Consider the following 14,472-nt stretch of genomic DNA (forward strand, 5'->3'; position numbering starts at 1 on the left):
TTAAGATATATATAATTAATTAAAAAACTACTTTGTTCATCGCTGATAGTATGCAGCATTAATTACACCAGTTAACACACCCAGACACACACATGTACGTACACTACAAAAATTATTTCTGAGCTGTCGTCGAATCCAGCGTCTAGGAAAATGTTCGTCGCGAAACTTACGCAGTGGTTAATGCAATAATGCTATTGTGCATTAACCTATGACACTGACACATTGACCTACTTCTAATGACTTCGATTGTCTATATACATAAGTAATAAAAGCCTACAATGTTAAAAGAACAAAGAACTACTCTAGGTTGGCTGTAAACATAAACATCGTCAGGCACACTTATCCTAATCTGTCAAATAACAAATATTACGTGAGTACAAAAATACAAAATAAAAACAACACGGATGCTGCTCAGTAACACCTGATTGAATGCGACGTTTCTTAGTCGTATTTCCGAGCGTAATCCTACCAGAGTCGGATTGGCCCTTGCCAAGTGCGTTTTTCTTGAAAGTTGTGAATTTTCGGACCACCAAACATTAACTTAATTTTATGATTTTATAGTGTCCCATCACCTCCTGCAAGATTGCTACTTATTTGATAAAGACTGTGTAGATATGAGACTTATTTAAGTTAGCAGACGTTCTAGAAAATTCATTACAATATGGTGGTTTACTGACATGAGTATTGTTAACATTGTTCCTTTTCCTGTAAGCTCTTTACTTACTTGCTAATCTCTAATTGTTTGATAATAGATGTCAGAAAAAATTATTATTCAAAATGGTTCATGTTCAATTTCTGTACTGTTTGTGATAATAATAAACAGATTAATTGATTTACCTTAAGGAAAATTGATACATGTACGCATATTGCCCTTCGAAGGATTTTGTTTAAAACCATGTACAAATAGTAGCAATATTTTCTGGGAGCGTGCTCGCTTTAAAACAAATCCATCTCTCGCCGACGCCCATGGCGTCCTGACTCACATCTTCTGCCAGCACTTGGGCCCGTCGCGTCTGAGTTCTCGTTGCAATGAGTAATGAAGTTAACTCAACCTAAATTGTTCACCTTTGTCGTGTTAAATCTTTCTGTTGCGATCAAAATCCTATAGGTACAGATAATACAATACAAATTTCTTCCATATTCCTATTGGTATTAGTGTTCCATTGCAAGAAGTGTATGTGAGTGACATAATAACCTTTAAATCAGAGCTCCAGCAGGAATACATGTGAAATAATTGATTTTCTTTTATTTCTAGGCAGATTCACAGACCAGCGAGTGCAACTAGTAATATGTGGCCTCCAGGAAAAATAACGGAACAGAAGGGCGACGGAAATCTAAACCAGGTGATCGTATTGATTTATCGTCTCTATTTCTTTCTATTCCTATACCCCACCCTTATTATATCACAATGTTTTATTAGATTATTTAGCTCATGTCGCAAAACAAAGAAAATCTCAATATGATTATCTTTGTTTTTTAAGTAGGTATAAAGCACATGGCACCAACATGTTTCTATCACACTTTTGACCGATCGCACTTTTATTATTGTAAAATTTACTTTAATGAAGTAGTCTTAAGTTTAGGCACTTATATCGTTTCATAAAACAAGGTAGTTCATTGTTGTAATCTAATCGATCATTCTTTAAGTCGCTTCCTTTCACAAAATTACAGGATTACCTGAGTGCTGACGACGAAAATACTTCAGGAAATCGGACCAGGAGACATTCAAGTCCTGGACAGAGCAGATCAGGGAGTACCAATGCCTTACATCAACAGGAATATTCTGATTCGGTAAGTTTTTGTTATACAGCTATTTAATTGATTCTCCTGCTAAAGAACAGGCATCAGTTCTTGTTTTATGATACAGCCTTCAATATTTTGATATGTACCGTTCATTATATTTAATCTTTATGATTTATTTTACGGTTTAAATATAATCGTGAAGTGGTTAAAATTTGCGTAACACGGATTTCAAACAAAACAATGAACTTCCTTGGTGTAAGTTAACCTTGTGATTACTTTTACTAGTTATTTTTTGGCCTATTTTGTCCAATATTAAGACGTTAAACTATGTTTCCTAGTTTGTTAATTCTAAAATTGTTTTAAGGAAAATAGAACTACATCCCTTCGTAAAACTAGTAAATTGCTTCAATTAATTTGTTGAACCCCTTCAGATTTGGATGGATAGGTGCCGTTGTATACCACTTATATTTTAATTTCTACTACTCGTACCAAAACCTAGCCTTACAATAGAGTAATTTAGATATAAAAAGTAGCTAGAAGTTAGAAATCTGAAAGGACCACGCACTAATCGAAACCGTCTGGATTTTTCATATTATTGCCCTCAAAATTCCGATCAAAAAACACAACCTTTCTTACTGCATATTTTTGCCGCTTGAAGGTATCTTGTCTCCAGAGTTTAGTTACAAGTCAAACAGAGCTTATACGGGTAAACATAAAAAGAAATTTGTTTTGACAAGCTAGACATTATAATTGACTTTGTATTTTAAGGAAATGCAAACAAATCGAGTTGTATCGAATCGAATCTAATTTTTTAATCTAATCTTAAAAAGCTAAAAATCCCAGCAAACCAAATCTAGTATTTTTTTTTAATCAAGTCAAAATTCATACTTAATCTAAACGTATCTAATAAATAAAATATGATCTAAGTAATCAAATTAGTCCAATTGGGATTTCTCTTATTTTACCCGCATAGGTTCTACTTGATTCGTGCTCTACAGGTACTGTATCGTCGCTTAAACGCGAAAATTAAACAGTGAGGTGTCTGTAGTGATACGTAATATAAATAACTGATCGACAAATAGACAGTATGTATGTATAGTGTTTCTGTAGTAAATAAAGTACTTGCACAGGGTGCTTTTGAAATAATTAGTAAGCTTTGGAGGGTGTTAACCATTTGCAATACGCAGCATGATTAAAGGAACAAAAAACCCAGACGAAGTTGCAATCCGAAGCCGGCCCTGTGCGTGAATCGAAAAAAAGAGAAATTGCGATAACAATTAAGCAACTACATCGATGAAAAATGTAAACAATGACGGTTGTGGAACAACTAATGCACTACTACACACACTAATCTTTAGATGCCTATTGTCTATAACAAGTAATTGAATAACTACTTTGTTCATCGCTGATAGTATGCAGCATTAATTACACCAGTTAACACACCCAGACACACACATGTACGTACACTACAAAAATTATTTCTGAGCTGTCGTCGAATCCAGCGTCTAGGAAAATGTTCGTCGCGAAACTTACGCAGTGGTTAATGCAATAATGCTATTGTGCACTAACCTATGACACTGACACATTGACCTACTTCTAATGACTTCGATTGTCTATATACATAAGTAATAAAAGCCTACAATGTTAAAAGAACAAAGAACTACTCTAGGTTGGCTGTAAACATAAACATCGTCAGGCACACTTATCCTAATCTGTCAAATAACAAATATTACGTGAGTACAAAAATACAAAATAAAAACAACACGGATGCTGCTCAGTAACACCTGATTGAATGCGACGTTTCTTAGTCGTATTTCCGAGCGTAATCCTACCAGAGTCGGATTGGCCCTTGCCAAGTGCGTTTTTCTTGAAAGTTGTGAATTTTCGGACCACCAAACATTAACTTAATTTTATGATTTTATAGTGTCCCATCACCTCCTGCAAGATTGCTACTTATTTGATAAAGACTGTGTAGATATGAGACTTATTTAAGTTAGCAGACGTTCTAGAAAATTCATTACAATATGGTGGTTTACTGACATGAGTATTGTTAACATTGTTCCTTTTCCTGTAAGCTCTTTACTTACTTGCTAATCTCTAATTGTTTGATAATAGATGTCAGAAAAAATTATTATTCAAAATGGTTCATGTTCAATTTCTGTACTGTTTGTGATAATAATAAACAGATTAATTGATTTACCTTAAGGAAAATTGATACATGTACGCATATTGCCCTTCGAAGGATTTTGTTTAAAACCATGTACAAATAGTAGCAATATTTTCTGGGAGCGTGCTCGCTTTAAAACAAATCCATCTCTCGCCGACGCCCATGGCGTCCTGACTCACATCTTCTGCCAGCACTTGGGCCCGTCGCGTCTGAGTTCTCGTTGCAATGAGTAATGAAGTTAACTCAACCTAAATTGTTCACCTTTGTCGTGTTAAATCTTTCTGTTGCGATCAAAATCCTATAGGTACAGATAATACAATACAAATTTCTTCCATATTCCTATTGGTATTAGTGTTCCATTGCAAGAAGTGTATGTGAGTGACATAATAACCTTTAAATCAGAGCTCCAGCAGGAATACATGTGAAATAATTGATTTTCTTTTATTTCTAGGCAGATTCACAGACCAGCGAGTGCAACTAGTAATATGTGGCCTCCAGGAAAAATAACGGAACAGAAGGGCGACGGAAATCTAAACCAGGTGATCGTATTGATTTATCGTCTCTATTTCTTTCTATTCCTATACCCCACCCTTATTATATCACAATGTTTTATTAGATTATTTAGCTCATGTCGCAAAACAAAGAAAATCTCAATATGATTATCTTTGTTTTTTAAGTAGGTATAAAGCACATGGCACCAACATGTTTCTATCACACTTTTGACCGATCGCACTTTTATTATTGTAAAATTTACTTTAATGAAGTAGTCTTAAGTTTAGGCACTTATATCGTTTCATAAAACAAGGTAGTTCATTGTTGTAATCTAATCGATCATTCTTTAAGTCGCTTCCTTTCACAAAATTACAGGATTACCTGAGTGCTGACGACGAAAATACTTCAGGAAATCGGACCAGGAGACATTCAAGTCCTGGACAGAGCAGATCAGGGAGTACCAATGCCTTACATCAACAGGAATATTCTGATTCGGTAAGTTTTTGTTATACAGCTATTTAATTGATTCTCCTGCTAAAGAACAGGCATCAGTTCTTGTTTTATGATACAGCCTTCAATATTTTGATATGTACCGTTCATTATATTTAATCTTTATGATTTATTTTACGGTTTAAATATAATCGTGAAGTGGTTAAAATTTGCGTAACACGGATTTCAAACAGTCATCATGCATTATAACGACCCGAGGGTCAGAAGGGAATGCGAAAGAGCGGTGAGAGCAAATAGCATGGTGCAAGTCAGTTTTTGAAAAACGATTAATGCTGATACAGATTTGTAGTCGTAATCCCCCTTAAATTTGTTTTTAAAATAATAATTATTATCATTAAATAAAAACGTATTTAAAGTTGTAAATTATCACCAAAACGTCAGGTGAAGGTCCTTGTCGTTATGACATCAAAACACTGTATTTAAAACTTTCTTTTGGTTAATAAAGATGTACAGCTCGGCCTAAGTATCTGTAGCCGCGACAGAGGTATGTGCAGTGGTAAAGTGGAAGGGATATAACTATTTTAGATCTCCTTTTGTTTAAACTTGTTGAGTAGTAATCATCGTGTACAGTCTGCATAGAATCAGTGCAATACGAAATGACCAATATCGCAGGCGGCGTCGAAATCAGGTTTATTTGTTCTTCTGACTGTATATAGTCCAAGAAGGTTCCGAAAAGCATTTCGATCACTCTACTCGCTTTCGCTCTTTTTGTTTGAGAATCGTTGGTCGAGCTGTACAAGAATGCAATGCAAATAAAATAAACGAAACAACTGATAGGCTAGGGACTAGGACTAGAGACAAAAAGAAAAGGAATATTGCAATAGCAGTTGCGTTAAAGGGGTTTTATGATTGATTATGGTAGTTTAACCTCTTAAGTTGTTAAAACCATAATGTGTCATTTTTTTAAATAACTCAAAACTAAGCAATTTTCATGATTTTTACTAGTTTTTTTTAAAAAAATTGGATTTTTCATCGAAATACTTTATTTAATTTTCTTTTTATCATTNCAGCTCCGACAGAACACAGACCAACTTTTACCTGCCGTCTTAACAGTGCGTTTTAGAAAATACTACAAATTTCACAGTGAGCGCCATCTGTAGCACGATGCTACATTTTAGGATTACGTATACTCCAACAAGGTCCACTTGTGTGCATATCTACTTGCTGAAAACGAATCCCGGCGTAGCCAACCTCAACGTGATAGGCACGTTAGCTTAATCGAATAAAATAATTCGAAGTGGTCTGTATTCAGTCGAAACTGCCAGACGCGGATCGCGATTTTCGATCTTTTTGGGTCTCATCAGCGCGTCGCAGGCAGCTCCGACAGAACACAGACCAACTTTTACCTGCTGTCTTAACAGTGCGTTTTAGAACGCACTGTTGGAGCATACGTAATCCTAAACTGTAGCATCGTGCTACAGATGGCGTTCACTGCGCCATCGGTAGTATTTTTTAAAATGCACTGTTAAGACAGCAGGTAAAAGTTGGTCTGTGTTCTGTCGGAGCTGCCTGCGACGCGCTGATGAGATCCAAAAAGAACGAAATCGCGATCCGCGTCTGGCAGTTTCTACAGAATACAGACCACGTCATATATAAATTATGCAGACAATTTTATTATCAGCCTTTCAGTTTTTGAAAGAGTTAAGTTTCAAAAGAGAATTTCAAGATTTAAATAAATCACCCTGCATATTCATATTAATAATGTCTGAAATAGAAGTAGAAAAAAATTGATACAAAACCAAAGTAGATGAATATATAAAAATAAAAACAGACATGTGTCCATGTATTCTACTTTATGGCCACAACTACTTAAGGCAGACACTATGAGTATTTAACTGTGTGGTAACAATATTTATTCTTTAATTTTAAAAATAAAAATTGCATTTGATACTCATTCTTCCTTGAATACGTAAAAATTGTTGAAATTCAGAATTCTGATAAAGTTTAGGCATGACCCCTTAATTCCTTGAACATAAGTTTATATTTTATTCACAGCCAAATGTCAAAATTTCAAGTTTTATAACTTTCGATCTAGTACTACAGACATAGATTTGTGATACAATTTTACAATACTAATTAAAAACAAGTCGCTCCTAATTACCACAACATTTTTTTGGCAAAGCACTAGAAAGTGTTTTTTAATTAAGGGTCAGTTTCTTTTACTTATTTAGTCCCCTTTATTGCTCTTCTTTTACACTATTTACTTTTATTTATTTAATTAGGCTTTATTTTAAGTGAAATGGTAGTTTATTTTAGTAACACAATTCGATTTGCTTTTAGAGAAAAGGAGGACTACCGCATCCGGAGTCCAACCACTGTCTGTATGTTTCGGGCTTCCAAGAGTCGGTAAGTCGTATTTCATAAACCATCTTTTCTGAATCGTTGTCTTTTTAGAGATCTTTTTCCGCAGTAGAAGTCTTTTCTTTCTTTTCACACACATTCAGCTGATTCTACATAAACGTATTTAGAGACGTACCTTTTTATTGTTCACAAAAAAAAAAGTAGTGATAGAAATACTTGGTGCTACGCTCTCCCTTTCTTTTAATAGTGCAACAGTCGCTTTAACACTTTCTAACTTTAGGACATTGTACTTTATTCCTTCTTTACTATAACAATCATAATGTAAGCACACACATCTGTATTTGGCCAGCTCTGTAACAGGATACGTAATTTTCTACTCGTCTTTCTACTAAGAGAAAAAAAGGAAGCGAACAAACTTACATACTCAGTGGTTCTAGGACTACGGACCGAATCCTGAACTGCCTCCAAGCGGTGGAACGTACAATGAGGAAGAGTACCGTTCACCAAGCGAAGATTCGGGCCTAGGAATGGGCATTAGTGATCGAATACCAAGGTAAGAATTATATCTATTAAACATTTAAATTATACACTTCAAAAAATTTATATGTTGTAATATTATTGATATATTACGGGTAGATCAGTTATGGAACTACATGCGGAGTATATGTAGATTTTATTAGAGGAGAGTTGCATATGTCGTACCGGTCACCTAAATCGTACTTCATGCAATTTTCCTGAAAAATAAATACAAAAATGCTATCTAGAGGTATATTTTGATACTAAGTAGAATGTTTTAGTAACATCACCAAAAATTTACACATGTGCGTGTCTGATGTGCGAATAATAGCTGTGTTTAAAAATCAGGTAAGCTTGATGTAATATTTTGTCAACTTTTACTAAGCAAAGTATATGTTTAATACAAGCCTGTGTATCAAGATTACATATTTACTCCTTCAAATTCTAGGTTTAATAACTTATTCTTACAATAACCGCCAATTTAAAAATACAGTGTACAATGTCCTAAATCGTACCTCTGTGCGGTTTCTAAAATTGTACTGGTACGATTTATGCAATTGGCTGGATTTTTATATCTTATGCAGACACTGCAACTTCTTTTGCAATATTTTTCGCCTTCAGAAATCATGCCGAAAAGAATTTATTGTCAGTGGACTGAAGAGAACATGAAGAATGCAATTGAGGCATATCGTTCTAAAAAACCTACTTTCAAAAGACATCTTGAGGGTAGGTACATTAAAAAAATCGTTATCGTCAAGAAAAGGGAATGGAAATTTCACAACATTCCCTGAAGATGTAAAAGATTAACTGATTCAACATATTATCTGTCTGGAATCATCATTTTTTTGGTCTCAGCATTAAAGACATCAGGAGTTTGGCTTATCAAGTAACGGAAAAAAATAATTTACAACATAAATTTAGCCGCACAATGCAGCTTGTAGGAAAAAAGTGGTTCTATTGTTTCTTAAAGAGACATCCTAATATTTCAGTAAGACAGCCTGAGAATACTTCTATAAGCCGGGCTAGAAGCTTCAATAGAGAAGCTGTAAATCTATTTTTTGACTTATTGGAAACTCTTGTGAGATCCATTGAGATTGATGCTTCCAGAATCTTCAATATGGATGAGTCGGGATTCTCTACAGTTCAAAAAAAATGTGCGAATATAATTGCTGAAAAAGGAAAAAAAAAGAATTGGTAGAGGGGTTAGCTAAGAAAGAGAAACACTACACTTGTATGTTGCGCGAATCCGTCAGGCTTATTAATTCCAAACTTTACTGTTTTTTAAAAAAAGAAATAAATAAGAAAATTTATGTTTTATTTTTAAAAGATATATTTATGTCCTAAACGTTTTTAATGTAAAAATGTTGTTAATTGTCATTTTTTGTGGGCATAATTTAAAGTATTTTTTAATGTACCTATAAAAGTCAATAAATATATAATAAGGAGTATATCCTAACTATCTTTTTTATTATAGAGGCATGATAGGACACGACAATTATAAAGGTACGATTTAGGGGACGATGAAGTACGATTTAGGATGCCAGTTTCTAAAATCGTACTTTTTCAATGTTTCCAAAAAGTGTAATTTGCATGAAGAATAAACATTTTTATTCGCTTGTTGTATTATAAAGTGATTAAATAAGCATCATACTATCATTTGAAATAGTTACTTTTATATATAACGTTTCCAGTTTCGTGTTTTATACAGTTTTGCTTAAGTAGTACGATTTTGGCAACTTTCCCCTATACAGGGCGTTTCTGAAATAAGGGGGTGTTAACTAGATGCAATGATGAGTGCAGTAGCATGGTTAAGGGGCAAAAATACTTAAAGTTAATCAGGAGCCGGTCCTGGGCATGATTTGGCAACGAAGCGGTAGTGCAACTACATCTTTGAGTACAAGTTATGATAAGGATTGAGCAGTTACATATTATAGATAGAATGTAAACTAAATAATGCCGCTTGTCCTATACCTGTAGTAAACATAAACAACAACTAAACACACATACATACGTGCATTACAAAAATTTTTCGAAAGTAAATTGCGTTGTAGAAGAGAGGTTTCAAAGTATTCAAACATTCAAATTAGCCTCTGCAGCACTTTTCATATAGTTTCAAGCAAGGCTTGCACTTGCTGCAAATGATAAGTATGCAGTAACTGTTGATTTAAAATTTTCTACAATTTGAGAAGAGTTGCTATTTCGCGTGTACTATTTTGGGAGTTGTCTTCTATGCAGCGACGAAATGATGCAAACGCGTAAATAAGTACTATGTCTCATCATTGTAACAACAACAGTTCTACAGTGACAACTGACCTACTCCAATGATTGACATTGTATTGCTGAATCAGTTTATTGAACTGCACATCGAATGGCCAAATATATACAAGGTTTAAGTATTAAAAGAAAAACAACCATTACAGGTTAGATGTAACATGAGCACCTTGAATCCTAGTTAATTTAATCTGACAAATAGCAAACAATACATGAGCAAAAATTTTTATTTCTACTGTAACGTTCGTGGGTTTAACAAAAGTAACTTCTAAGACTGATAACAACAGAACTATTTATTTACACTAATAATTTATGTATCACCATTCACTGCGCTATTTATTTCACTGCTATCACTATCAATTTATTTCTCAATTCACTTCTGCAACGATCAATTTATTTTCCTTCACTTCCGCAACGGTCAATTTATTTCTTCCTTCACTTCCGCAACGGTCAATTTATTTCTTCCTTTACTTCTGCAACGGTCAATTTATTTCTACTTTTTTCTCGGCGATCGTCTCTTCTTTTAAATACTCTTTTGTTTACTTTCGGGAACCCTCTAGAAACATCCAGATCGTTTAGTTTTTCTTTGAACTGTTTAACTGCTTTCCCAGAACGCAGGTACGACACACAGATTTACAAATACGACGCACATGAAGAAAGGCGCCCGCGGCTAGTCGGTGAATCGATAAGCCGTTCACGCAAACGTGTCCGATCGCACACAAACATACTCGTACTCGCTACATTACCATACCCTGTATTGGTACCACTTATTTCATGAACATCATCTTTTCATTAGCTCTGTTTGTAAACAGTAAGCACTAAAATTAATTGCATGTAAAAGTTAATTTTCAAATTTGTTTTCTTTAAATTTTATAATATGATCGGCATTACAAAAGCGTTGGACTTTAAAAAAAAAAAGCTTACATTTTGTACCAATAGTAGGTAATAATTATATATAATTAAAAAGTTTACAATTGCGCGGTACGATATATAAACTACGAAAACATTTCGCTTATCGGCGCCATTTTGTTTAGACTCCTCCCGTTTGCAGTTCCAGTTTGCATAGTTTCAATTTGTATTTGTATAGTTAAGTGTGTTGTAAGGCCAACGCAGAATATTTTGAATGTGGTCTTAAAGAACAATGCGATAGGCATTTGAACATTATGTAAACATGTGAATTTCTGTATCGATTAAAACTTGGATGCGGAAGCCGTTTTGCATGAACGATGTCTTTGTCGACATAATTAAATAAGTTACAGTAGAGTGCAAGCAGTGTACATGTAAACGGTTGAATAGGTAGCACACAGAATAGGTAAGATAACTGTAGTAACCCTTGCATTAATTATATGAAAGTACGATTGACTTCCTGCTCTTGTGTAACAATTATCCGGATGCGTTGTGGCAGTTTTACTACAATAAGCTCAGAAATAATGTCACTAAATATTTACAATGCAGTGTCTATGCACATTACTACGATATCTATTGCCATGTATTTAGACACAAACAATAAAATAAGTTGTTTAGCTTTTAACTTTAATAAAGAAATAAAATGTAGCATAGTAATTGTTAATGTAAATGTATTTGAGAAACATCCAAATATCAAATTCCGTTTGCAGTGTTGCAACCTCATGGACTATGTCAAGTCCATTTGAAAATAAAGTAGTACTGTGGACTTTAAAATGTAATACAATCAAACAATAAGGCTTACAAAAGTTAGTTGCCGAATCTTTACTTGATAAAAGTCTAGTTGAATCTGTGTTCTTTACATGACAAGAATCTAATTGAATCTCTGTGGTCTTTACATGACAAAAGTTTAGTTGAATCTCTATTTCTAACGCTCAAGAAAAAGGGGTTTTTACACCTATAATTTTACGGACCTTACATTAATTAATTCTAGTTGTTGACGTGCACAAATATTGGAATAATACCTTTTATGATACTAAAACTCATAGATAATAGTTTTCTAGAATATTTCGCATGCTTAGTATATTTAGATCATCATCATTATCATCATCATCATAAGGTCTATCTATCTATCTTTCCTATCCAGATCTAAACTTCGCATTTCCCTAAAACTAAATAGAACAACCCACATCCTTAACTATTTGCGAACAGTAATCTAACCTAGGTCTACCCCTACCCTTCCTAACTCCTGTTTCTGTCTCTACTATGTCTTTGACTAGAGTTTCATGCCTGAGAAGGTGTCCTATCTCGCCTATTTCTTATTGAGTTCCATTGGGTTCCTCTGTTCTTCTATTCTTTCTAGTATCTCTTCATTTCTAATCTTTTCTACCCACGTTATCCTCATCATTTGCCTGTAACACCACATTTCGAACTCTTATAACCTTTTCTTTTCCGCCGCGCCCACTGTCCATGTTTCGCACCCGTACAGCGCCGCGCTCCAAACATACACCTTTAACAATCTTTTTCGAATTTCTAAATTAAGCGATCGCGAGCATAGAAGTGACTTCTTTTTATTAAAGGTGACACAACCCTGCGCTATCCTCTGCTTTATATCCCTACTACTCCTTTCATCCTGATTTATCTGACTTCCTAGATATCTAAAATCAGTCAAAAAAAATATATTATCAAGAAATACATTTCATGACTTAATAGTCCTATATAAAATGCAACAACTGGTTTCGGCTTATTTTTAATGATTTCCTGTAAAATTGAACAGTTGGGGAAATGTGTATTAGTTAATCATTAATGGTTATGCTCAAGGTTAATAAAGTATACTGCATGTAGTTTAATATAGTTGAGACTATCGAAATTGGGAATAAATTATTTGTGAGAATGGACGTATCTCCTTTCTTGTTTCCACTTGGGACTGTAGTCATTTGCTGCGTTTTGAACACGTCCTTGTTAAGTTATGCTTAAAGCGTCTTTACTTTTCTGAATTCCTGAGAATGTTGAACTTTCATTAAAGTCCAATGCTGGCAACGTGCTCAAATTCTGCTTATTTGCATCTCCTTCTGTTACACATTAATTGGTGTAAAGTTATTCCTTTTTCTTTATTAGTATCCGCTGCATATCCTAGTTAATATCTCTTTTCTATTCACGATATTTCCTACGTCTGCCGTGAGTAAAAGTAGGCGCTCTGTCAGCAACCGCTCTAGTCTATTTAGTAATTTGAAATAAGAAAGTAATTGCGACAATTTTATAGGGAACTAGGTATGCCACTTTTGAACGTCTTAACTGTACTCCCCTGATAGGAATACTGAAGAAAGAGGGTTGCAATTGTTATACCTAATAAAACTGCCTACTTTTGACACCACGTATCCACGCCATTTTAAAATTTCCGCCGGCTTCGAGCGTCAGGTCTGTACTTCCTTGGTGTAAGTTAACCTTGTGATTACTTTTACTAGTTATTTTTTGGCCTATTTTGTCCAATATTAAGACGTTAAACTATGTTTCCTAGTTTGTTAATTCTAAAATTGTTTTAAGGAAAATAGAACTACATCCCTTCGTAAAACTAGTAAATTGCTTCAATTAATTTGTTGAACCCCTTCAGATTTGGATGGATAGGTGCCGTTGTATACCACTTATATTTTAATTTCTACTACTCGTACCAAAACCTAGCCTTACAATAGAGTAATTTAGATATAAAAAGTAGCTAGAAGTTAGAAATCTGAAAGGACCACGCACTAATCGAAACCGTCTGGATTTTTCATATTATTGCCCTCAAAATTCCGATCAAAAAACACAACCTTTCTTACTGCATATTTTTGCCGCTTGAAGGTATCTTGTCTCCAGAGTTTAGTTACAAGTCAAACAGAGCTTATACGGGTAAACATAAAAAGAAATTTGTTTTGACAAGCTAGACATTATAATTGACTTTGTATTTTAAGGAAATGCAAACAAATCGAGTTGTATCGAATCGAATCTAATTTTTTAATCTAATCTTAAAAAGCTAAAAATCCCAGCAAACCAAATCTAGTATTTTTTTTTAATCAAGTCAAAATTCATACTTAATCTAAACGTATCTAATAAATAAAATATGATCTAAGTAATCAAATTAGTCCAATTGGGATTTCTCTTATTTTACCCGCATAGGTTCTACTTGATTCGTGCTCTACAGGTACTGTATCGTCGCTTAAACGCGAAAATTAAACAGTGAGGTGTCTGTAGTGATACGTAATATAAATAACTGATCGACAAATAGACAGTATGTATGTATAGTGTTTCTGTAGTAAATAAAGTACTTGCACAGGGTGCTTTTGAAATAATTAGTAAGCTTTGGAGGGTGTTAACCATTTGCAATACGCAGCATGATTAAAGGAACAAAAAACCCAGACGAAGTTGCAATCCGAAGCCGGCCCTGTGCGTGAATCGAAAAAAAGAGAAATTGCGATAACAATTAAGCAACTACATCGATGAAAAATGTAAACAATGACGGTTGTGGAACAACTAATAAAGTAAAATTGACAGCTTATTGCTACGCCACTATTCATTATAACTAACATTATATT

The 14,472-nt window shown here is 34.2% G+C and overlaps 1 protein-coding gene across 1 annotated transcript in view; it reads left to right on the forward strand.

The window, feature by feature from the left end:
• Window positions 1-14,472, forward strand: part of LOC108733858 — a 217,665-nt gene that overhangs the window by 200,703 nt on the left and 2,490 nt on the right. Inside the window, exons 11-12 of the mRNA XM_025973485.1 lie at window positions 7,193-7,258; window positions 7,651-7,766. Of these exons, the coding sequence (XP_025829270.1) occupies window positions 7,193-7,258; window positions 7,651-7,766 (182 nt within the window). The remainder of the gene's footprint in view (window positions 1-7,192; window positions 7,259-7,650; window positions 7,767-14,472) is intronic.

The sequence above is a fragment of the Agrilus planipennis genome, unplaced genomic scaffold (assembly GCF_000699045.2).
Source record: "Agrilus planipennis isolate EAB-ADULT unplaced genomic scaffold, Apla_2.0 scaffold85, whole genome shotgun sequence".
Classification (NCBI taxonomy): Eukaryota; Metazoa; Arthropoda; class Insecta; order Coleoptera; family Buprestidae; genus Agrilus; species Agrilus planipennis.